This window comes from Macrotis lagotis, chromosome 4, assembly GCF_037893015.1.
Source record: "Macrotis lagotis isolate mMagLag1 chromosome 4, bilby.v1.9.chrom.fasta, whole genome shotgun sequence".
Lineage (NCBI taxonomy): Eukaryota > Metazoa > Chordata > Mammalia > Peramelemorphia > Peramelidae > Macrotis > Macrotis lagotis.
This window is the reverse complement of record NC_133661.1, coordinates 205,476,214-205,501,171: the sequence shown is the minus strand read 5'-3', so window position 1 is coordinate 205,501,171 and position 24,958 is coordinate 205,476,214. Positions and strand designations below refer to the sequence as shown.

Here is a 24,958-nt window from a genome sequence, read left to right as displayed (position 1 = left end):
CCTTGGAGTCAGTAGTACTTGGGTTCAAATCCTTTCTCGGACACTTAATAATTACCTAGTTGTGTGGCCTTGGGCAAGCCACTTAACCCCATTTGCCTTGCAAAAAAAAAAAAAAGAATATGCCTTAGAAAACTTGAAAGATGAGGTTTCAAATAAATACATTCACTTAGCTGGCCTGGATTCATTCATAAAATGAACAACACTACTGTTTAAGGTGATTCTAATAGGTAATTTAAAAGTTAATTGAATATAGATAATATATTATTTAAAAAGATAATAACATAATAGCCTTTTGCTAAGAACTAAGAAGTATTCAGATATCTTCAAACTTTTCATTTTTAAACAATAATATTAAAATTTTTATATTTGCCTTAAAAGGAATTGTTCTAATTCTTGTTATTATGTCCAAACAGGATATCAAATTTAAAATACTATTTTGCTGGAATTAAGGATATTTATCTTGAAAACAGAAAGTTCTATAGAATTTTCATTTAGAAGTAATAACAATGGACATAAGATAGTTCTTACTGTGGTTTACAAAGAGTTTTATATGAAGTATTTCATTTTTGTCTTCATAGAAAGTCTCATGAGCTAACAACCAGTTATTATACCTATTCTATAGATAAAGATAATGAGGATCAGAAATGTCAAATGATTCCCTCCTGATCACAGTTAAAAACTTTTAGAGGTAAAGTTTGAACCCAAGCTTCAGTTGACTCCAGATCCAATTCTGCTTCCACTACATAGAATCTCCTCCTTGCTTTCATCATATCACAGTTATTCTCCCTTTTTCTCTCTTGTACTGATCTATTTATGTGAAATTTGCCATGAGAATTTACTAAAATATCATATTCCTTAAGAATGAGTTGTTACTGTCAGCTGCATCATTGAGTAGTTTGTCTACTTAGTGGAAAATGGAAAGAGGTACTCTGAACAAGTAGGAAACTTGGGCCCTTTCAAATGACAAAGTCTTAGTCTACCATTTTACCTAATTTATAAGCTAGAGAGTAAATTCTTAACCCAACAAGAGATAGAAATGATTAAGAAAGGTAAAAATAATTTTTGTTATTTAATTAAAAGATTTTATATGAAAAAATTTAACACAACCAGTAGAAAGGGAAAAATCTTTGTTGCAAATATGTGTAGGGACTTTATATAAATACACCAGGAAAGTCATTCCACAATAAATAGGTTGTCAAAGGATATGAAGATGTTTTCAAAATAAGGAATACAAACTATCAATAATCTTAAGAAAGAATGTTCTGGGGGGGGGGGCATCTAGGTGGCACAGTGGAAAAAGCACCAGCCCTGGAGTCAGGAGGACCTGGGTTCAAATATCAGACACTTGTTAATTATCTAGCTGTGTGATCTTGGGCAAGTTACTTAACCCCATTGTCTTGCAACCCCCCCCCCCCAGTTCTAAATCGTTAAAAAAAATTACAATTGCAAATTTAAATACCTAAGGTTTTACCTCACAGCTATCATATTTGCAAAAAATGACAAGGGGGAACCTAGATAATGTAACAAAAGAAGGAAAAAATATCATTTTAAAAAAAGATATCTGTAAAGCACATTATACTTATTACTTTATTTGATCTTTAAAACAACTTGGTGATGTAGATATTATTTTTATCCCAATTTAATACATGCTAAGGCTAAGGCTAATGCTAAGGCTAAGATAGGTTAAAGGAAATGCTCAGGATCACACAGCTAGTTGTTACCTGAGTAGGATTCAAATTCTAGTGTTCCTGAATCTAATTCCAGGGTAAATTTTATCCTGTCTGCTCCCCCTTTTCCATTAAGGTGATGATATTGAAAAATTAACCAGAAATCTACCAGCAACAGTATGATCTGTCATGTAGCTTGATTAGGAGATGACAAATAGAGATATTTCATATCTAGATTAGTTTTAAAATAAACTTTTAAGCCTTATGAGTTTTTAATGCTATTGAAGAATCTTATCATTTGTTTTAAGTAATTAAATTTTCTTTCTAAGGCTGCCTAGTAGGCAGTCTCTCCAGAGGTAGAGAAAACAAGGAATATTTGTATAGAAATGTGGTATAAATAAAAATATCAATTAAAAACAAAACATGTAATCCTCATATGGGAAGATAAGTTAAAGTCACTATCTCCCTCTTAATCCATGGCTTGTGAACTAAACTCAAGATTCTCCCCTTAACATTAAAGAACAAAACAACTGCCTGCCTGCTCAAGGATTTTCAGTGGTTCCCTATCATCAGTAGAATCAAATATAAATTCCTTTGTTTGATAATCAAAGCTTTTCATAACTCTGTCCTTTCCTACCTTTCCAGTTTTCTTACACTTTCTTCTCTTCCATTCATTTGAGGTCCTGCTTATATTGGTAGTTTTCTCAAACACAACACTCCATCTCCCCTCTTTGTATCTTTGCACCAAGAGTACAAGGAAGGAATCCTCTACCCCTGATTGTCATTAGGTAGCACTTTATTTTATACTGTTTTTTATATGCTACCCTTCCCCCCCCCCCAAGAGGAAAGGAAGCCTAGATGTTACTACCATTAGAAATAACTACACTTTGACAGATCTAAGATAGTCACAGGCGCTATATTAAAATCCTTGCTCTGCCTCTTACTACCTGTATAACCTCGGGCAAATCATTGAGCAGGTTAGAGTAGAACTAGCTACATTCCCTTCCAGCTCTGAATCTGTGACTATGTGACCTAATCTATCCTAAAGAACAAAAACCAAAGGCAACACCATAGTTTTAGAATATTAGAATGATGACTATAAAAGAATGAGGGCATTCTCTCAATAAAATCGATTTCAATTTTTTTTGACGTTTGCTTGTCATTATTTAAATTATCAGAACTCCTGACATGAACATCTAGTTCATATTAGGAGATGATGAAGTATTGTTGATGGGAGCACATAACAGAAATAGAGGAAAACTTTTGTTAAAAAAAATAAAAGGATGATGACAAATTTGTCCTCAAATTTCTCAACCATAAAAAGCTATATTAGTCTAGAAAAGAGGAAAAAACATTTCAAAGAATATTTCAGTCTCATGATACAGACTAAATTATAAAAAAATCACTAAGATGAATCATTTCATTGCTTCATTAACGTGGGACATTTATACTATTTGGTTTTCCAACTTTCTGCTATGAAAATCTATTTTTTAAAAAAAATATGCCATTCTATTTAAAGAACCACCACCATTTACTATAGTCACAATAATGAGTTGTTCTCTGAATGGGTATACTAAAATAAATCCAAAGGTAAAAATCTTTGTTGCAATGATTAATATGTCATGTGAATTTTCACACATTAAACACACAGTACATACAAGATAACTTACCATCAAACTAATGGGAAACACTACTATGGCATTATTGAGAACAAAAGATGAGAAAAGATTTTTACTTTCTCCTATGTGACTAGATCTTTCTTAGTCTAAAAAAGAATACCATTCCAAATGTCAATGTTAGTGTCATATTGTTCAAACTAAAGGACAGATCTCTCTTTTCTTTTAATAAACAGTAAAATTGCCTTCATTCAGAAAATGTTTTCTGTTGAATTGGGAAAAGGTGTTATGCAAGTGTTTGTAGGGAAACCTGTTGAGTTTCAAAATAAAATATATTAAATATTTTTAAAAGGAAAGTGGGATAATTTATGAAGTCACCTAGCTCAGTATGACCTAAACTTGCCACATACTTCATCAATTATGCAAAGTTGCATGCATAGTTAGCTCCCATCCAGAAAAACTATGTATAGCAGCAGGATAGTTGTTAGGGTCATTTCTATTGACCAGTAATCTCTAAAATATTTCGATTATCTACCTTTATTAGAAAATAAATTTAAGAGCCTTCCCTGTGTTATGCATCTACTCATTTGTAAATTATATATATATATATATATATATATATACATATATATATATATATATATACACTGCTATCCTAACACTTATTAGATATTATAAAACACAAAACAAATTTTAAAATGAGATAAAGATGAAATATTTGATTCTAGGGTATACAGGAGTCACTTGAGTTTATCAAGTAGGAAAGTCACACAGTCAGATCTGTGCTTCAGGAAAATAATTATATAAGAGCTGTGTGGAGGCTAGGTGGGTGTGGGAAGAGACCTGGACCAGAGAGACCAATTAGGAATCTGCAGAAGTAATCAAGGAGGGAGGTTGCTTAAGAGAACTTAAACCAGGCAGGTGGTCCTGTGAGTATCAAAAAATGTGTGAGAAATGTGTAGATTAAACTCCCAAGATTTAGCACCTTGGTGTGATATGGGGTGAGGGGAAATGATGAAATAATAATAGCTAGCATTTATAAACTGCTAATATGTTCTAAGCACTTGACAAATATTATCTCATTTGATGTTCTCAACAACTCCAGCAGGTGAACTAGTAGATGCTATTATTAACCCCATCTTACAGATTAGAAAACTGAGGCAAATTGTAAATGATTTGCCCAAGTTCACACAGCTATAAGAGTCTGAGACAACATCTGAACATATCTTTCTGACTATAGGTCCAGCACTCTATCCACTATACCATCTAATCACCCCAATGGGGAGCCAAACGGAAGTTCAAAAAATAGGTTGGTTGGGGTGAGGGGAGATAATATACTGACCTCTGCATTCTAGAACAGAGGTTTGCTCCCTGTGTTCCACGAAAAACAACATGGAAAGTAGATAAAAAGGGTGAATTTTCTCAGTGACATCAACACAGCTGGTATGGGTAGCATTTAGTTTAAGTTATAATGACCACACTTGGACAGTAAGGATGTGGTGGAGAAGAGTAGAGAGTATGAAAAACAGACAGAAGAGAATGGGTGGGAGAATGTTGAGAAATATGGGTTTTTGTGGGAGTCAAGAACTTGGAAACTTTCTTTGCACCCTCTGGGTACTTGATGACACATCCCTTAGGGTCTGGCAGTGGTCTGGGTTGAAACTTCTCTGGTACACCATACTTGTCTTACCTCTACCAGTCCTTTATTAAACAGACCAAGAGTCCAACCTTCTCACCAAATCCCACCTCCCAACCCTAATCCTTAATTACTTCAGCTTCTTCATTCCCCTGTCAATGTTATGGTGGTATAAAAAAAATCCTACCATCAAGCAAGCTTTAGCTCACTGGAGGTCAATGGTTCACAGGTCACACAGATCATATTTGCTCCAAATATCCTTTCTCTTTACTGAAAATGAGAGATTTAAAACTGGAAAAGACGTCAGAGATCATCTAGTCAGGGGGTGGGGGTGTGTGTCTGTGTCTGTGTCTGTGTGTGTCTGTGTGTGTGTCTGTGTGTGTGTGTGTGTGTGTGTGTGTGTGTGTGTGTGTGTGTGTGTGTGTTAGACTTCTTTGGCAGGCTGATAAAGCCTACAGACCCCTTTTCAGAAATGTTTGTTGTTTACATTTATGATTGAAGGAAATGTTGAATTTCAGTTAGAAGATAGTAAAAAATAAAAATGTAATTTTTTTCTCCTTAACCCAGATTCACGGAGCACTTGAAATCTACCCATTCTTCACCATTAGGGAGGAAGTTTGTGAATCCTCGGTTAAGAACTCTTGATCTAATTAAACTTCTACATTTTGCAAATGAGGGACCTGAGGTTCTGAAAGGTTAAGTGTAACTGTGTATCTGTGTGGACAGTCAAGTAGCACACCAAATTCAGGTCTTATGAAATCTTAATCCAAACTCCATCTCTTAAAATAAAAGTCAAGAGATTGGGGAATATCTTCCTTTTATATGGATTTAGCCTAAAGGGAATATAGTTTGCAGTAGTATACCTGTCATTATGTTATTTTTCATATAATAATGATTTCAAATATTTATTGATCTTTATATGGAAATTTTATTTAATTTCTCTGGACACTCCTCCTAAGCCCAGCCTTCTAAGAAGATGGGAGTAATGAATTTGCAAAAATGTTTCATTTTTCCCAAACAAACCAGTTTGTATTTTTAATTACTTTAAAATCTGAAGAAGTCAACAACATGCTCAACAACATATTCTTCTGGGAAGATTTCTAATTGTAGGATTGAATAAAAATTGTCTAAAACAACATTTTGTCCCCCTGGAAAAATGCCAGAAATGATAATTTAATGTAACACATTATGAATTTATTTCTTGATTTGGAAATGATATAACAATAAAATTCTGCATACTATGTTTCTATAAAATGAAAGTACTTGTTTATCTCAAGCAGATCTCTTTATTTTCTTTATGATGTTAAATAGTCAATTACCTTAAAATCTACTTGAACATTTAAAACTGTTTGTCTGTGTGTGTGTGTGTGTGTGTGTGTGTGTGTGTGTGTGTGTCCTATACTCATAGTGGAAGCAAATGCTCAATTTCAGTTGGAGGTTAGTGAAAATGAAGATGTAATTTTCTTCCTTACTCTAGGATTTCAACAATTGGAAAATAGAAAAAGATAATGCATTTAGAATATGACATTTTAGACTACAGTGAGACTTCATATCTGGCTTGATTTGGAGCAGACATTAAAGGGATATTTGTTAAATCTGTCAAGCATCTGTCATTTTCTTGATTGTTCAAAAATATAGATCACTTGAGTACAGATACTACTTGGTAAATTGTCTGTAGTGAAAAGCTATTAAATGTCACAGGGGAGAGTTGAACTCAAGTCTTCTGAACTTTATGCACTATATCAATACTTATGAACAAGTCAGATAAGTAAAGACTGCTTTGCTTTGTTTTTAAATTTTGATTTTAAAACTCAAAGGGGAAATCAAGAGAGTATCTCATTAAATAATCCCCAATTTGTTTAGGACACAGAGCTGAAGCTACGTGATACTTATTGGATGAAAGCATTAATTAAAAATGTAATGTAATACCAAATATGTAATAAGGAGATCTCAAGGAATAAATAATCAAATAATCCAATAAACAAATAATCAAAGAAACCCATGAGATTTATGTCTGAAAACCATTGGGTTTAGGAAGCAAGTTAGGTAGGAGATTACTAGAGCGAGGCTTGAATGTCAGTGGCCATAAGGGAAAAAAAGCAAAGAATTCACCATCATGAAAATGGGAAGGAAACTCTTCCCTCCTCAAGAATCCTTGCCATCTAATTAAGATTTAATTACAGATAATATTTTAGTCTTTTTTAAAAAATAAATAATCTATTTTCCACAGCTGAGGAAGGTATAACCCATTTCCCCAGAGGTACTGAAGGAGTATTAAACCCCTAAAGCAACTTGTGGAATGGTGAGGAGAATAGATTAAGGCAGGAAGATGTAATTTTCAAAGTCTAATTCAACTTCCTCCACATCCCTTTTCTTTTGTTTCTTTTTTTGGTTTTTGCAAAGCAATGGGGTTAAATTAAGTGACTAGCCCAAGATCACACAGCAAGTAAGTATTATGTGTCTGAGGCCACATTTGAACTCAGGTCCTCTTGATTTGAAGTCTGATGCTCTATCCATTGTGCCACCCAGCTGCCCGTTGCCCCCCACCCTCCACTTTTCTTTAAGAAACTAGAGAAGTAAGATCATCAAAGGAAAACTATCTGAACTTGTAGATAAATAAGTAAAAAAGTTGTAAGTTGAAAAAAAAACTTTAAAATCTTTTGTTTCTCTTCTCTTTTCCTTTGTGTTTATCTTTCTTTGGTGTTTCCTTTGTGAGTACCAAGGCTGAATAAATTTTGACTCTAGGGATTAGGGTGGGAATGGGTGTTTAACTATTGTGAAATAAGGTAGGATCTGGGCAAGCTTAAGTGGCACATGTCTCTAATATTATGTAAAGTGTCAACAAATTAACACAACAGAATATTTAAGTCTGAATAGGGTTTAATTATATGTAAAATTTTAAGTTTTTCTATGGACAAAGCTATTAAGTACTAAAGTATTAAGATGATTTTATTGTTGCTAAGTCTATAAAAATAGGGTTTCTGCTCTTAAATTATTTTATAAGAAAAAATTTTTTCACAACATATAAAACAAGGCCTGAATGAAGGCAATTGACCAATCCTTTAGTTGATGAAAATACTGTTTAGTGTCTCACAAGATTTAAAATACTTTAAAATCATAATAATAGTTTTAGGAATAAATAGGTCAAAAGCAGTTTATCAAAATATTTCAAAAAATGTGGCTTATGCTTGTCAGTAACAATTTAGTCAATGAGATAATTTTCAAAATATTTGTACATGGTATCTCTTCAAAAAAGAAAAACTATGTTTGTGGTTAAACAATCACATATATAACAAAGGCAGAGAAGATGCTAACCTACAAGGTCCAGTACCTAACCCCTAGTTACTAAAAAAACCATAAATCAAGATGAAAATAGCAACAGGATTTATTATAAAGGATATATTTACAGAAAATAACAAAAAGAAACAAAATGAGAAGTTATATTTTCTTATCCAATTACTATTTGTCTACCTAGAGTATGATTAGATTTTCCATTTCATTAAACATGAAGATTTAAGGAAATACTCCACTATATAGTAATTAGGCATTATTTTTGTGTATAATTACCAAATAAAATACTGAAGACAAAGTAGACAACCATAAATACCTGGAGATAAGAATGGAAAAGAGAAAGATCAAATTTTTTTATTTATTTTATTAATATTACCTTTTATAAATTCATATATTTGTAAGGATAAAATTTTGCTCTCCAGAATATATATATATGTATACTTTTTTTTGATATTTATTTTGTGATGTCAAGCCATAAGTGTGAAGGCTCATGAGGGATTCAATAAATGCTCTATCACAGCTCTGATGAATATACGTGATTTTCACATAATATTTTGCAAAAGACTAACATGCATATTTTAAAATATCAAGGAAAGAAATTATTGAAAAACAGAAAATTAAAATAATTATACCAGATAAGGATCTGAAATCTAGAAAAGTAATTATCACTAAAACATCAAACTCATAAAGGCTAACATTCTATAAATACCATTTTAAAATAAAATCCCAAAGATGTATGCCAACAAGCATTAAGTTCTTATTATTGGCAGAATAGGGTCAGAATTGGCATCAGGAAGGCTCAGGAACAGTTCCATTCTGGCCTCAGACACTTAGTAATTATGGGACTACAGATAAATCATTTCACACTGTTTGTCTCAGTCCCCATCTGGAAAATGAGCTACAGAAGGAAATGTCAAAACACTCCAGTATCTTTGCCAAGAAAACCCCAAAAGGGGGTCACAAAGTCAGACCCCACTAAAATGACTGAACAACAACAAATGGGTAGGTATTATGCTAAGTGCTACAGACCAAAGAAAGGCAAAAACAGTTCTTACCCTCAAGGTGCTCACATTCTCATGGAGAAGTCAGCATACAAATACAACTAGGTACATTCAAGACATATCCAGGGTAAATTGAAGGTAATTTTAAAGGGAAGTCACAAGACTGGGAAAAACTAAGAAAGTTTCCCAGAAAGAAGAATTTGAGCGAAGTTGAAAGAAAACAAAACCATATTTTCAAAGAATTTTCTAATTTTTTTTCCACCTTTTCAAGTAGATACAAAAATTCACCAGTTCACCAAAATTTGCTATATTGGCCTGAATACAGGTAAAGTTTTTCTCAAATCTGGCTTGAATAAAATTTGATAGCAGCTTGCATTTGATTTTTTTCCAGTGTATACCTACATTTTTTTCCTTTCAAAGAGACTATATTTGAAATAATAGGATAAAGAGCTAGAAAGAATTTCAGTTACCTTTTAATCTAACTCATTTTACAGGTAAGAAAAGTCAGAGTCAGAGAAGTTAAGTCACTTGGCCAAGGTCACACAGATAATAAGTGGCAGAGTTCAAAACTTTTTTTAAAAAAAGTATCTCATACTGCCTCCATATTAGAAAAGGATGAGTCCAAAGTGGAATACTATAGATATTAAAATGTTATTGCTGAAGATAACAATGAAGGCTGAGCTTCAAATATGAGTAAATGCTAATAATAAAGGCAATTAAGTGTCATAAATAATTGTAACAAATTGACTCTTACTCTGTTTCATCTTATGGAAGTCACCAACTCTATCCTTTGAAGCCTGCTTTAACATGTCTGTCTGAATTTTGTGTTCATTTCCATTCTCCAAGTTTGGGCCAGGAATTAAACGCTGAAGAGGATTGGGAGGGATCGGCTTCAAAGTGTCAGGGTTTTCATTGTGGTTAACATGCAAATCTGTGGCATAAAAACATCAAGTTAATTTTATATTTTGAAAAAGTCCACCATTTCACAACAGCTAAATGATCCACAAGAACTAAAAAAACTTGATCTCTTGAAGCTGAATACTAAAGTGACTCCTTGGGCTCTGTTTCTAGCTTCTAGACTTCATGTCCTTATGTCTTTCCCTATGGATTCTTGGTCCTGAGAGATCCAATCCCTTCTGTGGTCTTTTCACCCCATAATATCCGTCTATAAGATCTGTACCCTCTCCCACAGTGAGTCCCTGAGGCCTTCATTCCCCTCTAAGCCCTCATAACAACTTACCAGCCCTTCAGCTATTCTTTTGTGAGCTGTCTTCCCCATCAGAAAGTAAACTCCTGGAGAGCAAGGACTGCCTTTCTTTTTGTTTGTATTGGTATCCTCAGGACTTAGCACAAGCATGGTTCGTGGTAAGAATTTAATAAATGCTTGTTTACCATTTTACTGTTTCTTGAGTTATCCCTGGCTACAAATATAATTCACTAGTGATATGCTGTTCAGTCCCAAGTGTACCTCTATAGTACTAGTTACCAAACTTCTTTCTAAAATCAAAACGTGTTAAAGTTATCTTTTCCTCTAAAAACTTTCTAGGACTTGGTGACACAAGTATTCAGTTTAAATTTTCTCAGTGTTGGTCACCCTAACTTGAGACATGAAATTGAATAAACCTAACTGATCTACAAGAGATGAGTCAAATCCACTGCCTATTGGGACCAGCATACAGTAACAACACTTTTGTATGTGTGGTATGTGTATGGATCTCCTATAGTCATTCTGACTCTAAGTGTGGTTTTACCTAGATTACAATGTTGTATTTTTTTCTTTTTTCTTTTTTAGGTTTTTTCCCCCAAGGCAATGGGGTTAAGTGGCTTGTCTAAGGCCACACAGCTAGGTAATTATTAAGTGTCTGAAGCCAGATTTGAACTCAAGATGACTTCTGACTCCCGGGTCGGTGCTCTACTCACTGCACCACCTAGATGCCCCTTATTTTTTCTTTATTTTTTGAATTTTACAATTTTCCCCTCAACCTTGTTTCCCCTCCTCCCACCCCTCACAGAAGGCAGTCTGATAGTCTTTATACAATGTTATATATTGAACAAATAGTGAAGCCCTTTCCAAAAAAGACTTTCTGGAACTACAGGAAAGTAAGGCTAAAAAAGTCCAGTTATTAGTCACTTCCTATTATCTTCATTCTTGGTCATTATCAAGGAGCAAGGGGTTTATAACATTTCTTTGTGTCATGGCTTTATTTGGTAATATAGTGAAGCCTTCTCAGAATAATGTTTGTTACCTACATTCATAACTGAAAGAAATTTGAAATTTGAGCTCGAGGCTGGTGAAAACAAAGATGTAATTTTTTCCCCATCCCCATTTATGGATGTAATTGGAGTATTTGGAGCCCAAATTATGTATTCCAGGAAAAAATTGTACAATAGAAATGGGAAGAATGAATAAAGAGATCATTAATTTATTTAAAACAATTTTAAGAGAAACTTAAATTTTTGGTGTTCTATGAGCAAAAAGGAAGGTGCACAAATTATTTTATGACACTATTATCAAAAACATCTTTTTTGTACTTTATTAGTATATAGGAAAGGCCACAACATTATACTAGATTTTATTTTTAAAATTACTTTATATTAAAACACCATCACTGTCTGATTCTTTGTTTCTTGAGATACAGGAGTTAGCTGAGATGTCAATAATGAGCAAAAAATTATGTGTCACATAATCTGATAAATCAGTATATTAAGTGGTAAAGTAAATGGTCTTTCAAAACTGAGTTTGGGGGTGGTTAGGTGGCACAGTGGATAAAGCACCAGCCCTGGAGTCAGGAGTACCTAGCTGTGTGGTCTTGGGCAAGCCACTTAACCCCATTTGCCTTGCAAAACAAAACAAAACAAAACAAAACACTGAGTTGGGTATGCTGAATAAATATTCAGCCTTCTGATTTGTAAAACAAGCAAAGACACATTCACTTTGAAAATAACTCATGAATATGAATATTTCTCTTATCTTCATCTTTAGAACAGTAGTTCCAAATGAGTACAGAAGACAAGTTTTGCAAACACTAAAAACCTATTGTAAATGTATTACTATTTAGTCTGATCAGGATGTTTGGCTTATTTAGTACTCAAGTAATTTTAACCTGATTTTCAGATTGAATTATTCTTCAAAATATAAAATAGTTAAATTAATTGAAAAGGTAACCTAACATATTTAAATGTATAAAAATCAGAGAAATATATGTCCTTTATTTAAAATAACAGCTAAATATCCATGTTTTAAGCTATCATGCCATTAGCTAATGTTCATTTAAAAATTCTAACAGAAGATGAGAAATTATAAATGTTCCCTGACAGTATGCCTTCAAAAATAGTCTACATTTACAAGTTCTCCAAAAATTCTAGTTTCACAATAGTTAAAAATTGATCATGAAATATAATTATAAAAGTTCATACCTGGTGCCATATTTGGGGGATGAGGTTCTCCAGTAGGAGGATGTACATTTTCTTGATGGCTTTCATGCTGAGAAACTGAAATAAGGGGCTTCTTTAAAGCTAAAGAAAACAAATAGATAAAAATTTGACTTTTATCAAATAATCAAATATATATCTACTATAGAAACATTATGCCATGAGGTCTTTTGCAATTTTTGCAATTTGATATATTTATTTTGACATAATAGACACTTACCAACAAAAAAACACTGAAGCATCACATGCCCCCAAATACCTTCCCCTAAATAATCAACTGTCACTAGAAAAGGAGCTGTGCATTTAATTCTGACAATACTATACAGGACTACATTGTAGTAGACAGAACTATACTATACTGATTATTTACTGAGTTTTTGTTATCTCACCACACAAATTTTATTTACAATATTGTATTTGTTATGTATATTCCTATTTGCCCTAATTTTGCAAAGCTTGCAGTGAAATAGTTGAAATTATAAAGACTTGGATGAATTCATTCATTATATCATCTGCCATAGTACAGTAATCAATCAACAAAAGTGCACATTCAATTGTGTTCCTCAGTGTGAATAATAGAAGCTGAACTCAAGATATCTATAACTAAGCAATCTAAGGAAAGTAGTACTTTATCTTGTTCAGACTTTGCATGAATCCTAAATATGAGTTTATTTCAAAATGGGTACTTCATTTTTGAGAGAAAAAATAGAAAAATGTAAAACAAAAAGATGAATGTTGAAAACTATCATCATTGCATATAATTGAAAAAACAAAATAAAGTAATATTCAAAAAAAAGAAAAAAACAAACATTAATAAGTTGATATTGCCAACAGGGAAATTTTATAATCTGACATAATAAATTACAGGTAATAAAATTTTAAACATTGTAGTAAGTAATCAATTTTTCCAATAGGGAGGTTCAGACTCATACAAGGTTCGCTGTCCCCTTGCATGGAAAAACAGCAAAGATGACTAAGTTCTAAACATTGCTACCTCTACCTCTAGAAGTTGTAAAGCTGGAGGGAATTGATGGTATACTTATCAAAGTTGTAGATTACATAAAACTGGAATAAAAAAAAAGATGTTACAATACTGGGTCCAATCATATGAAATAAAATTTAACAAGGAAAATTTTAAAGTCAAATAATGAGGTTCAAAAAATTCAATTTCAAAAGTAGAAGATCATGGAGGAATGACTAGAAAGTAGTTTATCTGGAAAAAATTAGTGGACTATAAACTGTGTTATGGAAGTCAAAAATGATATTGCCATTATAGGTTGCATTAATTTTAGTGTTATTCCCTTTGAGACTACCCCATAATATTTTCTGTCTATATCATATTTATATATAGTTGTTTTAATTGTGGCTCCTCTGCTTCTTGAGAATAAGTTTTTTTTTTCTTTTCTTCTAGACCCAAGTATTTTTTGAAGTACCTGGCACATAACAGGTACATAATAGTAAGCTCCCTACTGATCAGTCACTTACTAGAGACTGACACAGTATTGAAGGAGTTCTACTATACTCTGTTCTGATCATATCACATTTGGAAGATTTTATCTCAATATATATTTTTTATTTTTTTTCTAATTGATATTTTATTTTTCCAATTGTGTACTATGAAAGTTTTTCAACATTCATCACATGCATATGCATATTTTTAAGTTACATAATTTCCTTCCTTCTTCTCTTCCCCCCCACAGTGGCAAACAGTCAGATGAATATTACACATACACATCTGTGTTTAACATATTTACAGATTAGTCATTTTTGGTAAGAAAGGAAAAAGAAAGAAAACCATGAGATAGGAAAGAAATAAAAAGGAAAAAGTTTTAAAAGTGAATATAGTATTTATTCAGATTCTGAAAAGGGTTTTTTGGTGTCATTTTATTTTGTTTTTCTTCCTCTCCATGGGGATAGCATTGTCCATAACAGATCTCATAGGGCTGTCTGAGGTCTCTGAATTGCTGAGAAGAAATTGCATCCATTAAGGTTGATCAACTCACATTGTTTTCTTGGTTCTGCTCCCTTTGTTCACCAACAGTTTCTGTCATTTATTCTATGCTTCTCTAGAGTTTGAAATTTTTAATTTCTTACAGAACATTAGTATTCATAACATTCATATACTATAACTTGTTCAGCCATTCCCCAACTGATGAGCAGTTAAGAGCCCAATATAATTTGGAAAATATTCACAGAAAGGTACCCAGGATAGAAAAACTAGTTGAAAGAACTCAGGATTATTTAACCTGAATATATAGTTGCACAACATCTTCTGCATCCAACCTTTCTTCTATACTCATATATTTTACCATCTTATTCAGGCATCCATCACCTTAATCCTAGCTACTGCAATACTCAAATTGAGCTCCTGCATGCATTTTCTTATCATTCCAGTCCATGCTACATAATGCGGCCAAAGTGAAGTTCCTTAAATATGGATCTGATCATGTGATTTCCCTCCAGGGAACTGGCCAAGGGCTCCCTATTACAAGGACAGAATAAAATACAAACTTCTGTTTTTTTTTAAGAGCCCTACATGCTGTAATCTCAACCTGTGTCCCCATATTCATTTCCTATGTACTCTGTGATACAGGCAAATTTTCCTTCCCTCTTCTGTTCCTCCCCCAATGACATCCCATCTTCTGTCTTCATGCTTTAACCTGACAAGTGTCTATTTTCCAAGCTGGGAATTCAGTCCCTTTTCACCTCTGCCTCAAAGAATCCTTCTACTTCCACTTCTACTTAAGCACTGACTTAGATATGAAGCCTCCTCCAGTATCTGTTTTTCAGATCAAGTATGCTATTATAGCATAAGTTTTTATATAAGATAGCTCATATTTTCTTCTATTTTTCAGACTTTTGACTTGTTATTAGTTTTTACTTGGTCCATTCTAATTTTCGGGGAGTTGGTTGCTTGGTTGAGGCTTAGCATTTCTTTTTTAAGGTTTTTTTTTTTTTGCAAGGCAATGGGGTTAAATGGCTTGCCCAAGGCCACACAGTTAAGTAATTATTAAGTGTATAAGGCCACATTTGAACTCAGGTACTCCTGACTCCAGGGAGGTGCTCTATCTACTGCGCCACCTAGCTGTCCCAAGGCTTTGTATTTCTTGTGCAACACTGTTAATTTCCTTTTCAATTCTTTCTTCCATAGCTCTCATTTCTTTTCCAATTTGCTGGAGGAAATGTTGCTGGTCCTGTTGTTGAATCCTTAGGGTGCCAACAGTTGAACTATTTCAGGATGTCGCAGCTCAGGGCAAAGACCTGAAAGCTTTCAGTGTTTTCAACATGTCTGACCCAAGAAAACATTGGATTTCTGCCTACTTAGCCTAAGCTTGGAGCTGAGCAACATGCTTGAGTTTCCATAGATGGCAGGATTTAGTCATTGTAAGTCAGCTGGGAAGATCTGTTGGTTCCAAGGGACAGAAGTGCAAGATGCCCTTGGTCTGGAAGCCTGCCTGATGGCAGAGGCTGGAATCAAGAACTGTAAAAAGATTTTTCACTGAGGGAGGTCCACTGATGTTAGGCAATACAGCAATTGATGAGCATTTAATAAGTTATTAATATTTGTAAGGCACTATGTTAGGTAATAGTGATACAAAGACAAATGAAAGAGTTCCTATTCTTATAGAGTTTACATTCTCCTGGGAGATAAATCATACACACACAAACATATTCAATACATATATGTATATATACATAATAAATATGACTTAGTTTAGGGAGGCTGGATTGCAGATTAAGTATAATGCCACTAGAAAGTAGGTATGGTCTTAAAGGGCTTTCAAAGTCAAACAAAGGAGTTTTATACTAGAGGCAACAGAGAAGTACTGGAATTTACTGAAGAAGGGGTGTACCAAGGTCAGACATATGGTTAAGAAAAATCACTTTGAGCAGTATATGGAATGGAGAAATTTGAGGCAGGGGGATCAATTAAAAAAAAACCCACTGAAATAATTCAGAAAAGAGAGGATGAAGGCCTGAATCAAGGTGGTGGTTTTATGAGTAGTGAGAAGAGGACAGATGTGACAAATATTGAAAAATACAGGTCCATAAGAATAATTTAAAATGTGGGCACACATTATAGACATATTACATGTTCTATATATCATCAATCACTTGTATTAAAAATATGATGGGGGGCAGCTAGGTGGCATAGTGGATAAAGCACCGGCCTTGGAGTCAGGAGTACCTGGGTTCAAATCCGTCTCAGACACTAAAATAATTACCTAGCTGTGTGGCCTTGGGCAAGCCACTTAACCCCATTTGCCTTGCAAAAATCTAAAAAAAAATAAGAGGGGTTTCATATACATTTTTAAATTGTTCTAAGAGTAATCAACTTTGTAAAAGGCAGTTTATTAAAAAGAAGGCTCTTTGCAAAATTAAATGACCATATAAGGGACAGAGAAGTGTACATTTCCAAATTATAGTATAACAAGTTAGATTTCTCATACCAAAAAACTTCAAAGAATTTTGGAATTTTTTTTTAGGTTTTTTTTGCAAGGCAATGGGGTTAAGTGACTTGCCCAAGGTCACACAGTTAGGTAATTATTAAGTGTTTGAAGACAGATTTGAACCGAGGTCCTCCTGACTCCAGGGTTGGTGCTCTATCCACTTCACCATCTAGCTGCCCCTGGAAATTTTTTTAAAAAGAAATCATCATTTTTCTAAGTGATAATTAAAAGGAGAAGAAAATTAATTTTGTAACCAAAATTAGCTCCTGAAATTTGTCTAGTTTATAGATATTTTTAAAACATATAGAATACCAAATAATCAGTGATTGGTCCTCAAGTTCATATTATTTTGAAAGATCAGGTATTGTAAGATTGAAAGATCAGGTATTTCAAATTGTAAAAATATTTGTATCTTAAATGAAATAGAAGTAAAGATTTTATTATTAATAATTTGTTGCAACTAGACTAGAAATAAGGAACATACTTGCCACGGATAAATATGACATATTTAGTATTACTTCATCTAAACAAGAATAATTTACAGAAATCTTATGACAGTATTATGAAAGAAGTATTTGAACCTGAAAAACCTCAAAGGTGTTTGCTTACAAGTGAATAAAGAATTCTGCCTGATCAAACAAAGGGATACGATCATTTCTTTAGGTGAAATGGCATTTTTCCATTGCAGCTGTTCTATGGACAAAATAATAATCTCAATAGTTAAAGTAAAAGCCTTTTGAATAACTACCAGAGAATTTTAATATATAGAAATCTCATTTAGCATGCTTCCTCAGTAGCCCCATGTGGCATGTGGCATGTGGATCTTGGGTAGAGAAATTCAGGATATATATGAGGCTATAGTGATTCCGCCCAACCATCCTCCTCAGAGGCACACTACTCATCCTTCAAATAACATCAAACACAGATTTTGCTCAGCAGTATGAAAGTAAGGAAGAAAGTGTAGTCAGAATCAAATGGTTGAAAATGTATTAATGCAGCAGTTAGATTCATGCTTAATACAAATGGGACTAGAAAACTTATGGGTCTGTCTTGTTCCCTTCCTAGTTTACTCAGAGCACGGACATAGGCAACCACCAGGTCCCTCAATGAGAGACTAAGGCAACCCTGTCTTAGAAATCTGTGCACTATTAAACCAAAAGGAACAGATCAGAGAGTGAATGATGGAGAATATAAAAGAGAGCCTTAAAGACCAAAGATATCAAGAGAAAGGTCTCAAAAAAAAGCCCAGCATAAACTTAGAAGAATCCACAGCAAGAATTCTAAGTAAAGCAAGGATGACTAAAATTGTAAAGAAAAATCAAAGTGAATTTAGCAATTTAGCCTGATGAAAGAATCCTGTGGGATCATCAGATATTATGAAAAAAAAACCTAGTAATTTTAGAATAATTTAAAAATAAATAAAATTCATAAAACATGAAATTAGGAATAAATTTCTGCCAAAAATTAGAACTTCCAATAAAATTGGACTCATGGGGCAGAATTTAAATACACAATTAGTAAAATAGGAAAAAGATAATCTTTTGGAAATTTTTAGATAGAGAAATTGCTATGAGAGAGAACAAAAGATTTAGAACACAGAAATATTTACGTGGAGGAAAAGTTGGCAGAAGAGAAACAAAGGAAAAAAATGATAAAACACATGAATTCAGAGATAATTTAAAGGTCACAAGTCTCCCAGAAGAACAACACGACAAATTTAAAAAACCAAACAAAACCATACAAACAATACAAGAAACAATACAAGAAAGCTGATCAGAACTCCTAAATACTTATAAAGCACCAATTGAGAAAACCCACATATTTTCACCAGGAAAGTTATACTAAATTACAAAATCCAAGATGCCTAATATTTAATTTAATAATTTCAATGACAAGAAATTTTCTAAGTGATTATGAGAAAGACCTTCTGATACAAATGAAAAGAAATTCAAACACCATACGACTATTCTGCATTTGTAAATAATTGATATAAGAATTGATATAGTATATTCCAAACAACATGCCCTGAAAATCTCATCTTAATCATCAATGGAAAAAAGATGCAGAGGCATGAGACTTTATTGTACCCTGCCCCCATCCAGCCATGAGTATAAATTTAGTCTTGCAAATATGCTACACAGAAGCACACCAGAAAGATAAATGTTTACTAAAAAGAACAAATAAATCATTTAATGTTTGTAGGTTATTTAAAATAAAAAGAATGACTAAATAAATGTCAAGTAAAGGACAAAGAAAGAATGCCAAAGGATTAAAAACAGAGAATAAGAGGAACTTAAAGGAAGGAACTTAAAGAAAGGAGATTTTGAAGGTGGAAGAATTGAAATGACACTCTATGTAGTCGTTTATAGAAAGTAAATGCAGAATGGGAAGTCGCATGAATAAGGATGGGTAAGGTAGGGAAGAGACGGTGTATTAGTCTCTCACAAAGAAGAGATTATGAGAGAATGGAAGGAAGCCAGGGATAGGGAAATGTGAGACCAGGAACCTAGAAAAGGCAGGGATTAGACAGCAATGAAGAATATTATCATGGGAAAAGAGGTGTGTGACTACAAGATGGGAAGCTTGTAGTGGGTTTAGACTGTGGGGAATTAAATCAAAGAGTTTACCTTCTCTGAGAATATTGTATCTCCATAACAGTAAACTATTTTAGAAGAAAAGATGTGATAATAGGGATGAAGTGACTGAATTAAGATAGCATGAGAGCATCATGCTGTTTCTATCAGATTATGATTCCTTCATGAATTAATATTTCTAAAAATGAGGCACAAGAGTTAAACGAGGAAGAGGAAAAAGCAAAATCTAAAAAGTCAATAACAGAGAATCACATAAAAGAAGCTCATACCTGGTACTTCAGAATGCTTTAACCCCCAAAGTGACAGAAAAAACAAAGAAGGAACAAATTAGGATAGTTAGCCAAAAATCAGAATAAAATGGAAAGGAAGAGAATGCTGAGAGGGCAAAACAGAAAAATTTCTTGTAAAAGAACAAAAACAAGAAATTTTTAAAATAAGAGACTGGAGATAAGGATGCTATCAAATGCTTAACTGAAAACAAAACAGACAAGGAAAAAAATAGTGGAATAGGAAAAGAGTCAGTGGAGATAGGCTAGAGTTATAGTAGTTTTAAGTAAAACTAATTGAAGGTGCAAAATAATGACATAGCATTATAAAGGAAAAATTAACTGCATTATAAAAATAATACAATAATTAAAATAATAAAAGACAATGTTTCTGTCTTACAGCAGGACAAATCTAACAAAAAGATGAAATAAAGAGTACTGGATTTGAAGTCAGAGGGCCTTACTTTGGTTATTTGTTTGTTTTTTTCAGAGGGCCTTACTTTGAATCATTCCTCTTCTATTTACTACCTCTGTGGCCTTGGGCAAGGCATTTAACCTTAGGGGACTCAGTGTTCTCATCAGTAAAATTAAGGGGTTGAACTAGCTGACCTCTAAGGTCCTTTCATGCTTTAGATCTATGATCTAAAGAGAATTTAGAGCTGAAAGATTAATGAGATCTTTTGAATGGGCACACTAAATATGCATATTTTTCTATACCACCTTACTAAATACCCTTACAAAAACAGATCATGTACAAGGACAAAGAGGAACTGTTCAAAGGATTTATACCAAATAACCTTTTATAGATCAAAATGTAATAAAAATAATAATTGACACTAGCAACCCCAGTAAAAGACTTGAATACTTAATAATAACAACCTGAATTATGAGTGGATAAAAGTAGAAATCATAGAAACAATTTAAAAGCTATGTTAAAGAAAAATGCTAATGATGTCAAAATTTCTAGGATGAGGCTAAAGTGGTCAGTCATCAGAAGAAATACATCTCTGAAAACTTAAAATTACAAAACAGAAAAATGAATTAATGGACCAAATATGCAATTTTTAAAAATAAAAATACTCACACCTCAAATAAATACAGAAGAAAAAAATCTTAAAATCAGAAATTATACAAAACTGAGAATCTTAGAGGAAAGAGTATCATCTACAAAAATATATAATATAATTGCAGGAGATGAAATTGAACTGCTTACAAAGGAGCTATGAAATGAAAAACAAAAGCAAATGAAAAACAAAAGCAAAAAACATTGGCCCAGATAAATTTACAGGTAAGTTCTATCAAACATTTAAGGAAAGATGAGTAACTATTACATAAATAATTCTTAAAAATTGAGAAAGAGAACAATTTGCCAAATTCTTTTTATGAGACAAATATAGTCCCAATGCCTAAACCATTATTAAAACAATGGAAGTGGGGTGGCTAGGTGGTGCAGTGGATAAAGCACTGGCCCTGGAGTCAGGAGTACCTGGGTTCAAATCTGGCCTCAGACACTTAATAATTACCTAGCTGTGTGGCCTTGGGCAAGCCACTTAACCCCATTGCCTTGCAAAAACTAAATAATAATAATAATAATAATAATAATAATAATAATAATAATAAAATAAAACAATGGAAGAAAATAATAGCTCATCAAGGAACTTAAAATTTTAAAATAATCCTGGAAAAAAAAGTTACAGTTGTGAAAGCCAAAAAATTTTTTACTATGATCAAATTACACCAGGGATGAAAGAATGGTTCAATATTAATAATACTGATAATAAAATATCCTAAAACAAATGATTATGTTAATGGAAGCAGAAAAAAACCCCTGATAAAGTAAAACATTCATTTTTATTTTGACAAACCTATAAAGTACAAAAAAAGGGTCCATATATAAAATATATCTAAAACCCCAAACATTATGTAGAGAAATAAGAGAAATAATTTTCCCAAAAAATATAGTAGTAAAGTAAGGATGTCTTCTTTCCAGAACTGACTCAAATGCTAGCTATAAACAAAAGGAAGGAAAAACTATTCCTATTTCCTAATAACATGATGGTTAAATTAGAAAATCTTATTTAACAGCTTCACATAAGTAGCAGGATATACAATAAATCCACAAAAATCAATAGCACTTCTATATAGTAACAACAAAATCCAGGAAAGAAAAATAGAGAAGGAAATCTTATTAAAAATAACTACAAAACAAAGTATCTGGGAGTCAACTTGCTCTGGCATAACCAAGACTTTTACAGATACAGTTACATGATACTAAAGAAATAAATAGCTGGAAATTAAGTTGCAGGAAGGAATAAATAAATGAAAATCAAATAGCTAAAAGGATATTATTCAGTCCCCTTGGTAGAGCTGTGCAACTATAATTTGGTCCAAAAGGTCCAGAAACTAAAGGGAAATAATGAAAAAATAGAAATGAAGGGAGGAACAGAACTTTTAGATTTCTAATTATGCCATAAGGAAATAATCACCAAGATCTTTGGAAAGTATTAGAGGAGGAATTATAAACAATGCCATAACCCAGTATCTTAAAAACTGAGAACAGATCACTTGGGGGAACATTTACTTTGACAAAATTGTTAGGAAAACTCAAAAGTAGTTTGTCAGAGATCAAATTTAGTTCAACACTTTCACAATATATTACATGCTCAAAGTGGTTTTATTGGAAAAGAACCTGATCATCATTTGCAGTTATGACTAGGGGGTGAATTCTTAACCAAACAAGGTATGCAGAAGAGCACAAAAGAAAAAACAGATAATTTCAGTTATGTTAAATTCAAATGCTTTTGCCCTAACAGTCATTCAGTAAAAATTTATTAAGCACCTTCTATGTCCCAGATACTGTGCCACACTCTGGGGAGAAAAAAAGACAAAAGTCTCTGCTCTCGGGAATTACACAATCTAAAGAATGAGACAATGAATGAATAAAAGAACCAAGCAAGTAATAACCAACACTGTGCAAAATGCTGTGATAAAGACAAAGAAAAAAATAGAAGAGTTCCTCCTCTCAGAAAGTGTAAATTCTAATGAGGGAGACAACACATGGAAGTTTTCAGCTGCAAATCAGATAAGAAAGTCATATAGTACTTACAGTGGGCAGTGGGCAAAGCAGATGCTTATACCTCTTCTTTATAATCTCTTTGATAAAATATCAGTTTTTGATATAAGTACCAAGAACTCTGGTGGAAAGAACTTCCCTTTTTGGCTCTTCAGCAGCTGTGCCAACATCTGCAGGAGAGTGTCAGACTGCATCTCCTTAAGTGTTACTTCCCCAAATGATGAGTAAGGGAACTGGGCTAGAAGCATTTCTCAGTTATGGATAATGGAAGTCACCAGATGACAAGAGAGATTGCTTGAATTATTTGAAGATATGAATACTGAAAAGGTATGTAAATTTGACCTAAGTCTATGAGGATAGTAAAAATCTGTAAAATTTTCAGATGTTAGGCAGTAAGATTAAACATGGGTAAGCAAGTAAAAGTCCTCTAATGGTTACAGTTACTCAAAGAATAATGGTCCCATAAGCATGCCCATAAACTGACATTCTTTCAACCCTGGAGTTCCAAACACATAAAAAAGAGGATAGAACTATCAAGAGATCTAATCTTCTTCCTTATCCCACTATCCTCAGGTGATATACTGATATACTAGTACAATATTCTACTTTTGGTGCATATGGCATAAAATATGATATTACTACAAGATCACAGATTTATAAGTAGAACCTTAGAGGTTATCCAGTCTAACTCCTTCACTACTATATTTCCTGCTACTTCTAAGATATTGAGGCCTAGAACAGTAAAATGATTTGGCTAAAATCACATAGGTAGTAAATAGCAGAGCCAATAATCAAACCCAGGTTCTTAACACTAAAAATGTAATTCTCTTTTCACTCTACCATGCAGCCTCCTTTAAAAGTCTGAATTATGTAACAAATATGCTGTTAGATATTTGTATATTTTTGTCATTATCATTTTAAAAATAATATTACTGAGATAAAGGATATATGCAGTTTAACAGCTGGAAGATTAGTCCTCCAGACTAGCTGGAGGAATTCAATTTTGTTTTTTAATAAAAAATATTATGAAGAAAAAGATTTATTTTGCATGAATTGATTTTTATGGCATGTTCTCCTAGAAGAATATTTTAAATCTAAATTCACTGACTGATGTTTTTATGATAGGCATTTGACACTATGTCAAAGACCTGTGATTTTAATAGTATGGGAACTGTCTCCTCTTAATGAGATCATAATATATTATAAATTGTTTCAGTTACCTGAGGCATGAGATTTTAAAAACTATTAAATGTTATATATATTTTTTCCAGATCTGTGATTTTACTGATGTAGGGGTTCTGAAACAAATGTGTCAGAAATGGATTATGATCCCAGACTGTCATGATACCTAAGATTGACACTCTATTCACTCTACTATACCACTTCTCTTAATTATAACAAACCAAAGGATGATACTTTAGTACTTTGTAGAGCATGTTAGTTAGATACATCACTTTCCTTCTTTACAAGTCTCTCTAGAAAGAATCTTTACAACAGTGATTAATGAAATTATTTCTTTAAAAACAAATCTGCTACATTTTCTCTCCCTTGTTTCCTCTCCACACCCATCAGGAAAAGTATAAATAATATACTTACTTTCTTCTACATAACCTGGCTTTCTCACTAATAGGAAAGATCAATGTCCCTTTTCAGTTATTTGATGATTTGCCTTTCCACTCTCTACCCTCTCCCTATTGGAAATTGCATTCACTCCAGTGGTTGCAATTCAATTCAATTTTCTTTAGCCCCCCAAGAGACTATTTCAAAATTTTGGCTGTAAATACCCCATCTTTAAATCTATGCTGAGTTGTTTTCCTAAGGCTACCACTAGGGGGAGTGTCTACCCATGGTATGAATTTCATTACTTCTCTGGAATGGGCACTCACACCAAAAGAATGGAGTTTACAAAAAAGAAATTGCCTTAACATGTA

At 33.0% G+C, this 24,958-nt stretch overlaps 1 protein-coding gene across 6 annotated transcripts in view; it reads right to left on the bottom strand.

The window, feature by feature from the left end:
* The window catches only part of GOLM2 (golgi membrane protein 2), a 107,050-nt gene that overhangs the window by 23,528 nt on the left and 58,564 nt on the right, over positions 1-24,958 (bottom strand). For all 6 annotated transcript variants that reach the window (XR_012478134.1, XR_012478135.1, XM_074235284.1 and 3 more), the window contains exons 7-8: positions 12,629-12,727; positions 9,966-10,142 (exon numbers count right to left, since the gene is read on the bottom strand). Coding sequence is in view for 4 of the 6 variants with exons in the window: in XM_074235284.1 (XP_074091385.1) it covers positions 9,966-10,142; positions 12,629-12,727 (276 nt within the window). In the remaining 2 variants the exon portion in view is untranslated. The remainder of the gene's footprint in view (positions 1-9,965; positions 10,143-12,628; positions 12,728-24,958) is intronic.